Source organism: Centrocercus urophasianus, unplaced genomic scaffold (genome assembly GCF_019232065.1).
Source record: "Centrocercus urophasianus isolate 14NV4802_14NV808 unplaced genomic scaffold, USGS_Curo_1.0 seq_11, whole genome shotgun sequence".
Taxonomy (NCBI): Eukaryota; Metazoa; Chordata; class Aves; order Galliformes; family Phasianidae; genus Centrocercus; species Centrocercus urophasianus.
Window position 1 is genome coordinate 77,694,974 of NW_024884253.1, and position 15,165 is coordinate 77,710,138.

General features: G+C 47.3%; 1 protein-coding gene across 1 annotated transcript in view; it reads right to left on the minus strand.

The window, feature by feature from the left end:
- BCL2 (BCL2 apoptosis regulator) overlaps positions 1-15,032 on the minus strand; it is a 91,323-nt gene extending 76,291 nt beyond the window's left edge. The window contains exon 1 of the mRNA XM_042808690.1: positions 13,387-15,032. Within this exon, the coding sequence (XP_042664624.1) occupies positions 13,387-13,953 (567 nt within the window). The 5' untranslated portion in view covers positions 13,954-15,032. The remainder of the gene's footprint in view (positions 1-13,386) is intronic.
- Positions 15,033-15,165: the final 133 nt, after the last annotated feature.

Below are 15,165 nucleotides of genomic sequence, written 5' to 3' on the forward strand. Positions count from 1 at the left end.
AGGGAGGGGGAAATAGGAAACACTTCACACATCTTGTTTTCCGCTTCTAATACATTTTTGAGTTTTCTAGTACAGCCTTTACTTGGATGTGTAATCACTGTGGAATGGCTACTATACCCTCGCTGCACTGCATAATACTTTCCCTTCCTCATTCTGTAGGATTCCTCATGAAAATAGGCACTTTGTGCTTTTGGCCCTAAGGACAGAACATAATGTACTGTCTCTAGGAAAAAAAAAAAAATCATTAAAACATTTTCCACTACTTAAAAAGAAAACAACACATGAAGTACTACTGTATTTCTTTTATGCACATGACCTCATAGATACATGTGTGTGCACACACACACACAAATGCATTCAATTTAGCTATTTATAGAGTTGTATAATTTTTCCTGGCTGAAGTTTTAGCGAGCTCCTCCTGATGGGGTTCGGTTCACACGGTTTCCCAGCCCATCCACATGGATGGAACATCCCCTCCCAATCCCCGCCTCCTCCCAGGATCCTGTTTAGTGTTTTGCCAGTGACACTGGCCACTTGCTTTCTGGACTTATCAGGAAAAACAGAGGGCTTTTTATTTCCCAACAAGCTGCATGCATTTAGTCACTTTTCCTTATAGTCTCCTAGAGGCAAAACTCATGGATGCAGCCTTGGACAACCACCTCTGTTTTGTTGATTCAATATTCAACTTCAAGAGGGTCTTAGAGCAGTTGCATGAGTCACTGGGCCTTGATAGGCACCTATGTTGCACTTACTGTTTTCTCGCTCCACTTACAGTGAGATGAACGCAGGCATCAAGGCTGGGAAAACTTTCTCATCTTGGAGGTAATCTGCTCTTTGCTTCCCCCATTTTTCATCAAATGGACTCGAATGGGTGAAGGGTGCCCCTGGCTGATACAGGACAGTGGGTTCTGCAGGATTCTGCACCAGGGGAGGTTCAGGTTGGACATTAGGAAAAATTTCTTCTCAAAAAAGAGTGGTGAGATGCTGGAACAGGCAGTCAGGATGATGGCATCAGCATCCATGGAGGTGTTCGAGAACTGTGTAGATGTGGCACTGAGAGACACGGTTAGAGGGCATGGTGAGGATGGGCTGACAGTTGGACTAGATGATCTTAGAGGTCTTTTCCAATCTGAATGATTCTATGATTCTACTTCATCTCTTCCCTTCCCTTCTGGCTCAGCCCAGAGAGGCAAAGCCTGCACTAAGGGCCGAGAGGCACAGCTCAGAAAGTAAAAAGCTATTAAAGCAAAAACCCATGAGGCAGATTACAACTTATGACAGACTTCTCCAAATTTAAGTGTTGATTGTTCAAAATTTATGCCTAGATTTTTCTTAAGAATGCAATTTCCTGGCACATGGTACAAGTTGCTCTAGACCTGCATGTCAGCGCCGCAGGCATCCTGTTGCAAAGGTTATTATGGAACTATTGAATGTTTTCATGCCAAATTTGTCCAAATTAAACCGAAGGGAATGGAAACACTTTCCCTGGATAGGTGGTGGTTGTTTTAGGTGGGTTTGTTTATAAGGAGAATGAAAGTTACAGCTAAATATAACAGCAGATATATCATAATATTGTCTGAGAACTTGAATAACATGTCATTCAGCCTGTGTGCTGTGGAAAGAACATTAAGGTCAAGTCTAAAATAAGATCAGTGACTGTTTGACAATAGAAACATGTAGGAGGTAGAACAGGAGAATTTTCCACATTTTTTTAAATGACATTTTTCTGTAGAAAAAAATTCTTGCCTGTCTTGCTACAGGTCTGATATAAACCCCATTAAACTCATAGCAAAACACGCAGTTGGATTCAGCATGTTTTTGCTCACCCCCTGACAAACCTGCATTAGTCATTTGTGCCAACTGTTTACTTTTTGCATTATACTCAATTTGGAAATAAGAGGAGGCTTCTCTGTTGCATTTTTGTTTTTAAAGACTTTCACTTTCTGCTTCAGTCCTCTGATCCTGCTCCCCTGGAAGTCGATGATTTCAGCAAGGCTCCTGCTATGTTTTAAAGGTAAGCACATCTGTGTTTGCAACATCGGGGATCTAGCAGAAATTCCTGGCAAGGTCAAAAAGAGGGGGAAAGTAGGGAAATAAAAGGCCCAAACTACTCCTTTAATAAGTTATAAAACACAAAGCCTCCTTTTTCACTTAATTCATCCATGCAAACCTGGGTTAAAGGTATGACTTCAGGCACCTGGCATTTCTAAAAGCAAAACACCAGCGGGATGCCAGCTTCTCCAGGAAGTCAAGAGCCCTGGGCCCCAGCCTCCACAGGGACACCCAGCACTCTCCCTTCTCCATCCTACCTCAGTCTATTCACTGTTAAGTACACTTACAGCCATCTACAAAATGAACCTCCCTAACCACCTCACTGACATGAGCCCATGGTTTAGAAGCAAAGGCAGAGCCAGGAATAAATCCAAAGCCAGGGGCTGATAGCAATGCCTGCTGCCACCATCTCATTGCAGGGGCTCCTAGGCCTCCAAGAGGAGGGTCTGGGGCACAAGAGGGAGGTGCACAGAGCATAGCATGCTCTCATGTTCCCGCAAACCACCATGGACCTGGCTGCAAGGTCCAGCTGCAAGAAACTGCAGGAGCAGGAGAGCAGCGAGGGGCCAGTGGCCACCTCCAGCCTGACCTCTGGGTGGACACAGCCAGAATTAGTATCATGCCGAGGGCTGGCACACGATGGATTTGACCCTTATCTATCCTGTTGGGAGCACAGCATTGTTCTAGCTCTATTAACTATAATTTGCATGTTGTCTAATGGCCCCGGGAGCAAAAAATAAAAATAAAAAGGGTGGTAGGCCTTGAGCGAGGAGAAGAGGAAATGGGAGCGCTGCCACGTTTTTCTGAGAACTGGCAAAATAAGAAGGCTGACTTTCCTACGGAGCCAGAGGTAAAACTAGTCACTGCAAAGTTATTTCATATCTAACACATCGCTCACCCTCCATCGCCACACTACAGGGCACTGAGAACGTGGGTCACTCAGTTGCATGGAAGAGCTCCTGTTCAAGCAATCTAGCATAGATCTTGACCACAAGAAGCTTATTCCAGAAGGACCCTGAGCCTCTCCCAAGGGCTGACAAGGATTCACTCTGAAAAGAAGGGCCTGAGCTATGGGGAGAGAAAAATGAGACCTCTACACATTATGTTCCTCCAGCTCCCTCAAAGCTTTGCTTCTAACAGCAGCCAACAGCACCAAGTTGCCCTGGTTTCGGCTGTTTTTGCTGAAAGGTTTTTCTTTAGGGATCAAAATGTCCTTAAAAATAAATGCTGGCTGTCCATTGCTTCCAAGGGAACAGGTAGTTTATTCCAGCTGTCAGTGACGGCAAACCAAGCAGCTCCTCTCTCACTGTCAGTTCTAGCTCTAGGCCAGTTATTAAAATTAAAGAGTTTCATTTGTGAGAATGATGTATTTGTGTCTGCAGGGGGCAGAGAAGGCAGCAGAGAGGGGGAAAAAGAGAGCAAGCTTTCTAAAACAAACCCTAAGCCCATTTACACAGCGTAACGGCATGCCAACGCTGTGTCTTCGCTCAGCCCATTGAACTGTCACAGCAGCCCCAGCCTGCAGGATGCGTTACCATACTTCAAACATCCTTCTCTCTAGGTTGGAAAGATGGGAGGGGGAGAAAAAAAAAAAAAAAAAAAAAAAAAAAAAAAAAGAAAAAAGAAAGCAAAAAAAATTCCCCATTGATTGCAAAATCAATACACAACATCCCAGTGAAACAATCACCCTTGGAAGATAAGAAGAAAGGAACAGAGATGCCTCAATGGATTTCCCCCACCACTTGTAGCACATGGAATGGAGGGTCTGCCCACGTGCTGTATGACACTGGACACCACTGTGTCCTGGAGGGAAACTTTACCACGTTGGAAAAATGTATCTGTTGGCTGCAATGGGGCCAAGATGCCATGCACTCATTCCAGAGTCAAGAAGGTGATTCTTTTACTGCAGGACTTCTTGCAGATAGCCTTGAGCTACTGCAGGAGCCTGAGTGCACTCCAGGGTTGGTCACTTATTTGCAGTCTGACTGCCACCTGACAATTTGAATGGAGGGTGTCATTTCCCCTCTTCCTGGTGTGCCTTGCTGCTGCATTCTAGCTGGGAATGAGGAAAGCATTTCCCTCTGCAGGCTTCAGAGCTGCACTGCTATTTATTGCTGTGTGTTAGTGGGTCTGGGCAAGGAAGAAGGGAACAGGCCAAGCTAAAATTTGCAATTAATATGTGTGCTAAGTCTCCTTCTAGGTTATACTTGGGACCTTTCGCATCAGTCAGCAATTGGAATTAAGCATTTAGCATAATTTAGTGCAATTTGCTACATGACTTCAGTCAAGAGTCTTTGGATGTGACTAGCTGAACTTAAATTTGCAGACACTTGGAGCACAAATGCAGGATTTACTTTTGTTATTAATCAGGGAGTTTTCTTACTTCAGTTTTTTCAATGTTGTTTTTTACTTGAGCAGTGCAAATGATCTTGATCAAGAAATGTTACCAGTATTCAACACTGATCGTCTTATTTTGCTAAGTACAATACTAACACATTTAGTATGTATATGAATCATAGAACGGCCTGGGTTGAAAAGGACCATAACGATCATCTAATTTCAACCCTCCTGCTATGTGCAGGATCACCAACCACCAGAGCAGGCTGCCCAGAGCCACATCCAGCCTGGCCTTGAATGCCTCTAGGGATGGGGCATCCTTCTCCTTTAAAGTAATTTTTTATTTTTTTATTTTTTTTTTTAAACCTAGAAACAGGGCCCTCTCCTACATTTTATATTACATGCTCTGACTATATGATGAATTTTCTTAGACAAAGTTGACAAAATCTACTCCCTCCTGAAGACACAACACAGGACTCCTGGTACCACAGAAGGAGGCATTTCATCAGCCTCTAATCCAAGGACCTGTCTTCCCAAGGACTCATGGAGTTCTCCCCAGCACATGCAACAGGAATTCTGTCTCATAAGCTTCAATACAGAAGGACAGTTCTGAGGACAATCCATGGTCAATCCCAAAGGTTTGATCACTTAAAAAAAAAAAAGGTTTAAAATTGTTTTTTTTTTCTGACCATATCTGAATGCTTACTAAAGCTTGCAAATGGAAGCAAAAGAACAAGTGTGCACAGAAACACTGTGCATCTCTGTATGCAACATAGCTTATCTCCGTTTCCTCTGAAGAGCTGTAGCTGCCGTTACATGAAAATTTTGTGGGAATGGAAAAGGGAAGAAAATCTCCTCCATTAAGTGTCTGATGAATTGTGCTGATACGTAGAGGGAATAACTAAAGTAAAATGCCATTCCCCATGTTGTTTGTCCTTTTCCTGAATACGGGAAACAGCCACAGACCAACAGCTGAAACAGATCTTTTTAATCTGTTTGCCTCACATCCAAACAGCAGATCAGAAGAAGTTTAAGTTCCATTTCATTTTCAATTCTCTCTTCTTCCTTGCCTCTCTGGTCGACCTCATCACCAGGAATTTTCACCACTGGACTCACTTTGGTCTCTCCTAGGCTGGAGAGCTCCAGCAATGATAATGTTCAACATTATCCATTTTGAATACTGGTACCCAAAGTTATCATGGCAGGTATTTTGTTCAACATCGTATTTTGCGTGACTTTCTTTCCCCCAATTAAAAAGCATGAGCCTAACTCATGATACTGTAATGTTCAACGCCATATCTCCCAGACCTGTAACAACACATACCAGCAGGATTGCTCATTTCTTAGCTGAGCTGACTGGAAAAAAGAGCCCTTAACGATCTGCACCAAATCACATAGTTTACTCAGTACTAGAACCATGCTGAGTTTTGACTCTCAGCAGCGTTCTCTAATAACCAGGTGACAGCCTCTGAATCACTGCATGGGGAAAACTGGGGCCTCTTCTTCTTGACTGTAGCTGGCACACCTACTTACATGACTCACTGACGTACCCCAAAGCCCTCCAAGTTGGCTTTGCAGATAGCAAAATGGAATCATTCTTTTGGTTCCTCTGGTAAAATAAAATAGCACTTAAATGATGCAGCCACTAAAAGACGTTGACTATTTCCTCTAAATAAGAGATCTTCAGTAAGTCAGTGCAGGAGTAAATCCAGTGGTGTGGCATGCTTAACCAATAGATAACTATGAAATAACATGCTCTGGAGAAAGGCCTACCCTCAGCACTTCGTGATCCAATTTCGCCAGGTAATGTTAAATTTATCTCGTTTCATCAAGGTGCACGATTGCCCTTCAAAGCAGTATTATTCAAACTGAAGTTCAGACATTCCTCTTACCCTTATAAATACCTAAACTTTCCTTTAACCCAGCTTAGTACTTCCCCCCAAAAGCTCTTCCATGGAAACAGCTACCAAAGGTTAACCATGCATTGCAGTAAAGGCTATTTTTTTTTCCTGTTAGTTGAAAACCTGTGGCTTTTTCATTTGATCTTATTTTTCTCGCCGCATATACAAAGTAAACACAACTACAATTGTCCAATTAAGTGCCTCTTCCTGTTCCTACTGAAGTCAATGGCAACACTTTCTAAAATCAGGTTTGTATTCTTATTCATTAGCTGTAAGATCCAGAAACCTGCAAAGAACTTTCCAGTGAGGGGAATTTAGCTAACTCTACCAGTACGCAATCACTGTAAAAGCAAACCAGCATTAGTATAAAATAACAGAAAATAAATTCCAGACTTTTAGATGCATTTGGAAAAGTTATCTGGTTACACAGTCTTTCACGAGCCAAAAAAAGAAAAAGCAAACAAAAAGAAAAAAGAAAGAAAGAAAAAAAGAGAAAAAAAAAAGCCACCCGATTGTTAATGAAACTTAAAGCCAGAGTAAAATGAAAATCCCTCAAACCTGTCATCAGCATTCATGTTTGCCAAGAAGGCCTGGATGCTATCTATCTGCAGAAGAGAAGATTTATGGCACTGCACACCTTCATCCATCCTATTATTATATACAAAATGGAAAATGGAGCAGGCCAGCACTGCCCTCAGAAATAATCAGTATTTTGCTGCAGCTGAGGAACACGTGTTATCATCATTGCCAGGTCACCAGGTACGAGTTGCCGTGAGGCGCTCATACATACATTAAGACAAAACTCAAAGGAGAAGAGCTGTGCTCCACCCTGCCCACACAGCCACAGGCAGGGTCTGGCCCCATGCAGCTTAGTGGGATAGAGAATGAGCAGGAGCTCATTAGCAGCTCTCCTGGAGGCTGCTACGGGATGCTCCTGACAGCACTGCTTGGCCAACAGGGCAGCTTCGTCCAGAGCCAGGTCCAAGCTCTGCTTTCTACCACTGTATGCTTTGGTAACCACCTCATGGGGATCCAGCACTGGTGGAGATGATGGCAAGCACAGCCACAACTTTGCATCATGGCACCAGCAGCGCATACAGGAAAGGAAAGGAGTGGAAGGTCTGGGGGAAGCTGAGAACCACCAGCTGCAGATGGAGCAAGAACAACAGAACCGACAAACAATCAGAAATCAGCTGAATGAATCTGTGCAAGGGGAGCAGGGACCTCCTTCTAATAGCTTGTGAGCAAGCAGCTGCGCTTTCATCAGCACAGTCACATGCTTCACCTTCACCTGCATTACTAAATGAGATGAAAAGAGAACAGCCAAAAGGCTTGGAGATCTTCAAAGTTCACCTGGACATGGCAGCTTGCTCTGAGTAGCCCTGCTTCAGCAGGAGTTGGACCTGATGACTTCTGGAGGTGCCTTCCCACCTTAACCACACTACAATTGTATGACAAGCTGATGTTGCCGTTGGAGATTTGTTATTTAACCCCATCCATCATGCCATGTATTAGTCATGAGTCTCCACTGCTAACACATATCATACCCACCCTTGCCCTAGGCCAGAAGCTGCACCATATGCCACCACCAGCAGTGGAAGGCCACCAGCAACATGGCCAGACAGCACTGAGGCCAGTAAGGCCAAAGGAGAACAGGGATGCAGAAAAGCTGGCCTGCCTGCATGCCACAGACCAACCATTACACCAGACCAAGCCACAGCAGAAGTTTCTAAATGACACCCAAGCATCGCTTCCATCTCCCCACCTACCACGCTCCACCATCCCAGGTCCAACAGACCTAAGACCAGTGCAAAGACAAGCCACAGGGCTTCATTTTGTTGCTAACACAGCACACGGTCTCTGCATCACATTAGAGAGTCCAGGCCCTGCTGCATGGCTCCCGAGAAAAGGCTCCTGCTCCACACATACATTCATACACTGCTGCTCCAGCCTCAGGCCTCTGCACACTCCTAACTTCAAGAGCAAAATGAAAGAATTTATTTTTCAGCAGAGCCAAGGCAGAATCTCAAGAGAGGCCTGCCCCAGTGCGGACAGAGAACTGTCTTCTTTCTCAATACTGAAAGTAAAGCAGAAATTTTTAACAGGATTGCTGTTTGAACTTCAGGGTTCTTTGCAAGATCAAGGCAAATGACATCACCTCCTGTATAATCAAGATACTATAATCACAATATAATTGTATAATCAATAGATATCAAGATGTTATAATCCCAATATAATCAAGAGAATTAGGCAAAGTAAACAACGATCACAAAAGAGAATAAGTGGAAGAGCTTACCCTTCAGCTGAGCTCACCAGAAGACACCAAGAGAGCTGATCTCCAGAAGAGATCCTTCCCCTCTGGTAGCCAGCTCTTAAATAGGTCTAGGAGGGCTGGAGCCTGGCTCCACCCCTTCCGGCAGCACAGGAGAATTGCCTTCACCTGTGCTCCTCTGGCTGACTCATGGCTCGCCTCAGGTGATCAATCAGAGGTTCAGGCCGTGACTCAGCAGTTCCCATACACCTCCATAACTGAGACAAGTGGCTCTGAAATTTTAAAGGTCACAGTCAATACATTTATGTAAAATAAAGAAAAGACAAAAAAAGATGAGACTGCTGAAAAAATACGCAACCTGACATTGTCTCAGGTTACACAGAACGCTGTCACAGCGACAAGAGACCAAGAAATACCCATCATTTTCTCTCTCTCTCTCTCCTGGTTCTTTCCTCCCTACTGCCACACAGCTTCTCCACAGAATGGATTTCTCTCCAGCAACAGCAAAAAGAAAAATATTTTGATAATATTTTGAGAATTCGATTATAAACCCACAAAGCCACAAAAACTGGCAAAAGGACCTAGAAGGTGCAACACTTGAAACTGCCAATTCATTTACTTCACTCAGTGGATTTCAGATCGCTTCCTTTCGACAGTCAAACAGTGACTTGGGGTTAGCCCCACTGGGGATTCAGCCGAGGCCTCTCACTGCCACAACCCATGGCATCTGCGTGGCCGCAGGGCCCTGCCACGTGCAAGACGAGGAGACACACAGGAAAAGCAAAGCCAAGGTGCTGAACACCAATGCGGGGTTGGTACTCATGCATGGGCTTCAGATGGTCACCTCAGAAAGCACACCAGAGCACAGCAGTCAGACATCTGGCCTCTTCCTCCTCCACCACGTGAAATCTCACCCCTGCAGAACAAGGAGGCCTGCTGCCAAATGGGAAGATATAGTGGCAAAACCACCAGTCATCTGGCGGGCGAAGCCTCTTGAGATGCTGGAAATGCAGGAGTTAAATCCCATAGGCTGCAGGAGGACTAACAGGAACATCTTGGGAGAGGGCTCCAGTGATGGGGCTGCTAGGCAAAGCAGTGGCTTATCCACAGCCATGTTTATGAATGATGTTGGCATGCATGTGATGATGGCTGGGCTCAGAGGATGCCTGCTGGGTTTGGGACATCGTAGGTCATGGGAACCTGTGCTGAGCCAAGTGGTTCCCCTCTCCTGCATGACGCTGGGGCCATTCCCAGCTGGCTCTGGTAAATACTTAAAGGAACATGAGGCACCTAGTGGAAGCATGCCCTTATTGGCCACCCACAGTCCACTTAAGGCATCCATATCCTTCTCTATCAGCCCTGAACTGCGGAACAGAATAAAGAGCTGCAATCACAGAAAAGAATTGGATGGAAACATACAGCTATCACATCTCTGATTCACATGACATTATTTTTATTTTAAATGATTTTATTATTATTTTTTTAATTTTCAACACTGCTTCTCTCACCTGGGCCTCCTTGCATTAGCATCAAAGATTTATCTGCCTAAATGCATGATGGTGCCCATGTCTCCTTCCATAGTTTCTATATTCTATGCTAAGTCCTGCTTTTTGTTGGAAAGCTCATGGAGAAATCATAGAATAGGTTGGGTTGGAAGGGACATTAAAGATTGTCGAGCTCCAGCCCTGTGCCATGATCAGGGCTGCCCCCCACCAGTTCAGGCTGCCCAGAGCTCCATCCAACCTGGCCTCGAGCACCTCCAGGGATGGGGCACCACAGCTTCTCTGGGCAGTTGTGCCAGGGCCTCACTGCCCTCTGAAGGAAGCTGTGCATTAGACTACCCTGAGAAGGGCTACTGTAACAGTTACGTGCCCAAAGTGGGAACCTTTAACTGCAATAGAATTGCAGTTAGTCCCCACTACACCAGCTGCACCACATTTCATATTCCCTCCATCAACATGAAAGCTACAACATGTGCTAGTCCACTGCAAAGCCTGCAGTACTGCAATTAAGACGTCAGACAGTACAAAAGAAAATGAAGCCATTAAGGTGTCAGTCAGAAAGCACACATTATACTGGGGACCACAAAATTGCAGAGATGAGCTGGTCCTCTTATTTCTCTTGTAACACAAGGAAGATGTTATTAGGCCAAAGTACAATATTGTGGCATCCTGACCTATGTAAAAATCTTTGAAAGCTGCATTTATTTGCCACCAGAACCACAAGCTCATAACACAGCCTTCAAGCAGACACTCTCTGTCTGTTGCTTGTTCCATGTTTTGAACAAACCCCGATGCTGTGTGGGCACCATCAATTCCCAGGCACTACCAGCAGTGTATGTCCCGTGACTGCTGAAGTAAGCACTCCAGTTACACCCTCTCCACACCAGTTACATCCTCTCCAACCTGCATTCCAATGTCCTTTTTTTTATTGTCTGTTTTCACAGAATCATAGAATGGCTTGTGTTGGAGCGAACCTTAAAGATCACTATAGTTCAAAGTCCCTCTCTAGCTCCTTGTAATAGAAAGGATTCATATTCTTCTAAAAACAATGTCCAGCAAGCAGCCAGAACAGATTCAGACTGGGCAGATTAAGGCCTCAGCCCAGCATCAAAGGTGGTGTAAGCCCCTGGCCCACACAATACCCTAAAAGCACATGCTGTCCAACTTGCTGCATAACACGTGCTCCTGACTGTGACGCTCTCTCCCAAAGTTACATCCTGCTGCCACACAGCCTCAGGACCACACACTGCTCCTCAACAAACCAAGGGGCCACCCCATGACCACAGCAGGCAGCAGTGTTTGCTCCAGGAACCTGGACAACACAGAGATCTCATGGACACTGAGGTCCTATAAAACACGGTCACCTATTAGGTGAGCTCAAGAGCAGCCACTGATACTCTGTCATGAGGTTTGCATGCAGGGCATGGTGCAAGTGCCAAGCAGAGGACTGAGAGCTTTGTGGATCTGTACTAAAGCATACTTTCCCACTGACGTATCCTGAAAACTAGAAAAAGAAATGATCCATTGCTGTGCCATCCTTGATTTCTTCTGGCTGCGGACAAGATCCTAAAGGCTGTGCTTGGAACTTTGTTTCACTCTTTAACCCCTTGTAATGAACTAGAAGGCTCCACATGTGCTTAGCAGATTGCTTGACTTGGAGGTACCAACCATTCAGGCAAAAGCCACAGCAGGGGAGCAATCTGTACATCTTCTACACGTACACTGCAAGTAACACACAGCAGTAAATGGCATCACATGCATCACCCCGAATAAGGAGCTTTTGTTTATAAGAAACCTCAATAAACAACGAAACGGATAGGAAGCATTGCTGCCTTTTAAAGGCATTTAGTGTTTCCAGTCTGAGTTACTTCTAACCATCCACAATGAGCTCCAGCATTTGCCTGCTCTGGCCAATGACTCCTGCTAACACCTGTCCTTTCACGGTCTCATTTTTGCTCACGTTTCCCCTCACACACTGCACCCACAGGACAACATCTCAGCCCGATCACAGATCGGATCCAGAGCTCACTGCAGTCAGCAGGATGACTTCACTGGCTCTGCAGCGAGCCGAGGGCCCCAGCTCCGTGCACGGGCTTCCAGCCTGGAGTGGGACTTGTGCACGAGTAAGGCATCCCAGCCCAGACATGCAAGCTGGAAATCCCTAACCCTTTCACTGCTCGTGCTGTGTCTTAACCAGCAAAGCTCTCTGGCAGACTGAACTCTTCACAGATTTATTTTTGTTTTTCTCCCAGCATCTGCTCCGTGAGAAAAACAGCAAGCAGCAAACCCTCAGCACACTGATGTCCCTGGGCTCCTGTGCCTTGGCTCAGGTGAACTCAGCAGAGGGAAGGCAATGCATTTGATGTTAACAGACAGCCAGCGTGGGCAGCGAGTTGAGCCTAACACCAACCTAACAAGAAACCAAGCATTCAAAAGTTAACTCTTTGCAACATTGGCCTTACAACCATGCTAACCAGGCCACAAGCACTGTGTTCCTTCACACGTACTGTGCAATCCATTCCCCTAATTGGCTGTGTTCCACAGGAGAACACCCCTAGAACAAAACACGTCCAGTGCCAGGGGACTGGCACTGACTCCAGCTGTATGCCGAAGGTTCTCCTTCAGTACAGATGTTGCTCATCTCCCTACAAAGGCACTGATAGCACAGCCTTCACATGTACAGCAGACTTAGTTTGTGGGAGAGCAGCTAGGACCACATTTTGTTGCAGTGTATCAATTAATACAGGAAAAAGGAAAGAAATACCCTCTCACTTCCAATGGGGTTGTTTATTTTGGAAAGAGAGAGAGAAAAAGGAAAAGCACTTGATCGACCACAAGCATAAAAGCTGTCCATTTTCCATAAGTGGAAACCCTCGTGTCCTGGAGGATGCTGAAACCGGCCCCAGCCAGAGGTGATTTCTACCCTAGAAACTCCACAACAAACACCATTTTTTCCAGAACAATCCCATGGACACATCTACCAGCACCTTTGTTTGGTGGTGAGACAAAGACAAGTTTTAACACTGGGCACAACCTCCAGCTGCCACCGCAGCACCCATGGTCTAGCACCGGTCCCCACTCTTGCTGCACATTAGTGTGCCGATGAGGAGCACATGCCTGCACACCTGGTTGCCACACCAGGACCCCACCACCCCTGGTGCTATCCCCAGCTGTGCTGGAACTGTGCCACGTTGGGACCTCATCACTGCCCGGCTCACCAACAGGCTGGGAGAACAGGGAGCTCCGATCTTGCGTCCCCCCACTGAAGTGACCCCAGAGCCCACCAACCACCGGTGGAGGAGAGCGAAGCGCAGGCACGTACCCAGCCTCCGTTGTCCTGGATCCAGTTGTGCAGGTGCCTGTTCAGATACTCGGTCATCCAGGTGGCAATGTTGTCCACCAGCGGCGACATCTCCCGGTTCACACTCTCGACGCACATCACGCCGCCGAACTCAAAGAAGGCGACAATCCGGCCCCAGTTGACCCCATCACGGAACAGCTCCTCCACCACGGCCACGAAGCGGCCGTGGGCCGTGAAGGGCGTCAGGTGCAGCTGGCCCGACATCTGGGCAAAGTCCCTCTGGTAGCGGCGTGAGAACTCGTCCCCGGCCTGGCGCAGGGCGAGGTGGACGCCGGGAGGTGCGGGGCGCAGCCCTTCAGCCGGGGGCACCTCACTAGCAGCAGCCGAGCCGGGGGGCTCGGGGCGGTGGTGGGAGGAGGCTCCAGTAGCAGCCACCGCAGCGGGAGCAGCAGTGGGAGCCATGGCCGGGGGCACGGGCGGCCTGTCCTCGCCGGCGGCCCAGTCGTAGCCCCGCTGCGAGAGTTTATAGTGGATGTACTTCAGCACTATCTCGCGGTTGTCGTAGCCTCTTCTCCCGGGGTGAGCCATGGTTTCCGAGGGGAAGCAGCGAGTGGGAGGGGGAGAGGAAGGAGAGGAGTGGGACGAACCCCCAAAAGTAAAGCAGCCAACGGTAATAAAATTAAGAACAGCAACAATTATAATCCAGTTAAGGTGTGGGGCACGGTTTCATTCATGGTGAGGCGGGGGGCTCTCAGAGCGATGCGCGTCTTCTCGGCGTTGCCTCCTCAGATGGAGATGCACGGCATAAATACGGACTAAAACACGGCGAACGCTTTACTTCCAGACGCACGTTTATTACTTATTATAAATCTACTTGAGCAACGCTTCCTCCTGGCTGTCAGAATACATGTTAGAGGGTGTTACGCCTGCCGGGAACCAGGTGCATGTTCCCCTGTGCTGAGATCCCGCGGACACAAAGGAGCAGGCGGGCGCGCTCCGTCTCAACGCCGACACGGGAACCTCGGCACCGCTCTGTTAAGTTACACAAACTAAATTTCCTCTGAAAAGTACTTACTCGGGGCTATAAATATGTTCCTCTGTCAAGTTTCCTCCGCAAAAAAAAAAAAAACAAAAAACCAACAGCGACACAAAAACCCAAACATCCCAAGTCTTCAGGAACGCGACGCTTTGATGCTTCGGGTCACCGCGGGGATGGGGACGGGACCCAGAGGCGGTCAGCACGCTTCCCAGTGTTTTTCCCCGGGCATCTCCGGCGATCTGTCAGAGCTCAGCGATCCCCGGCCCGCAACCCAGCCGGGCGAGCGGCCCCGCGGCGACGGCAGATCCTGGAGAGCAGATGGGGCGCATCTGAAGGCAGGCTGCGGCCGAAGCGCTCCGCTCGTCCCTCCAGCGCGACGCACCGACAGCTGCATTTACGTAGTTTCATTCAGACCCTGATCGCGGGAGCCCAGCGCTTCCAACACGCACGCACGCACACGCACACACATTAAAAAAAAAAAAAAAATACAAAAAAATAGAGATATATTTAAGAAATTAATTGTTTTTCACCGAGAAGAGCCCGCTTAAAAAATAATCAAAATTAAAAGGCAGATCGCTTCCGACTGCGGCTCCGGGCAGCGGTGCCATTTCCCAAGCAGCTTTGTACCGCCGAGCAGGGCCGGCTGCGCTGCCACCGCTGCGCCGGTGGGGACCGCGGCCGCTGCCCGCCCGCCGCCCGCGAAGCCCCGCGCACCGCCGCCTCCGGGCGGCTCCTCCGGGCGCTCCGCGCTGCTGCTGCCG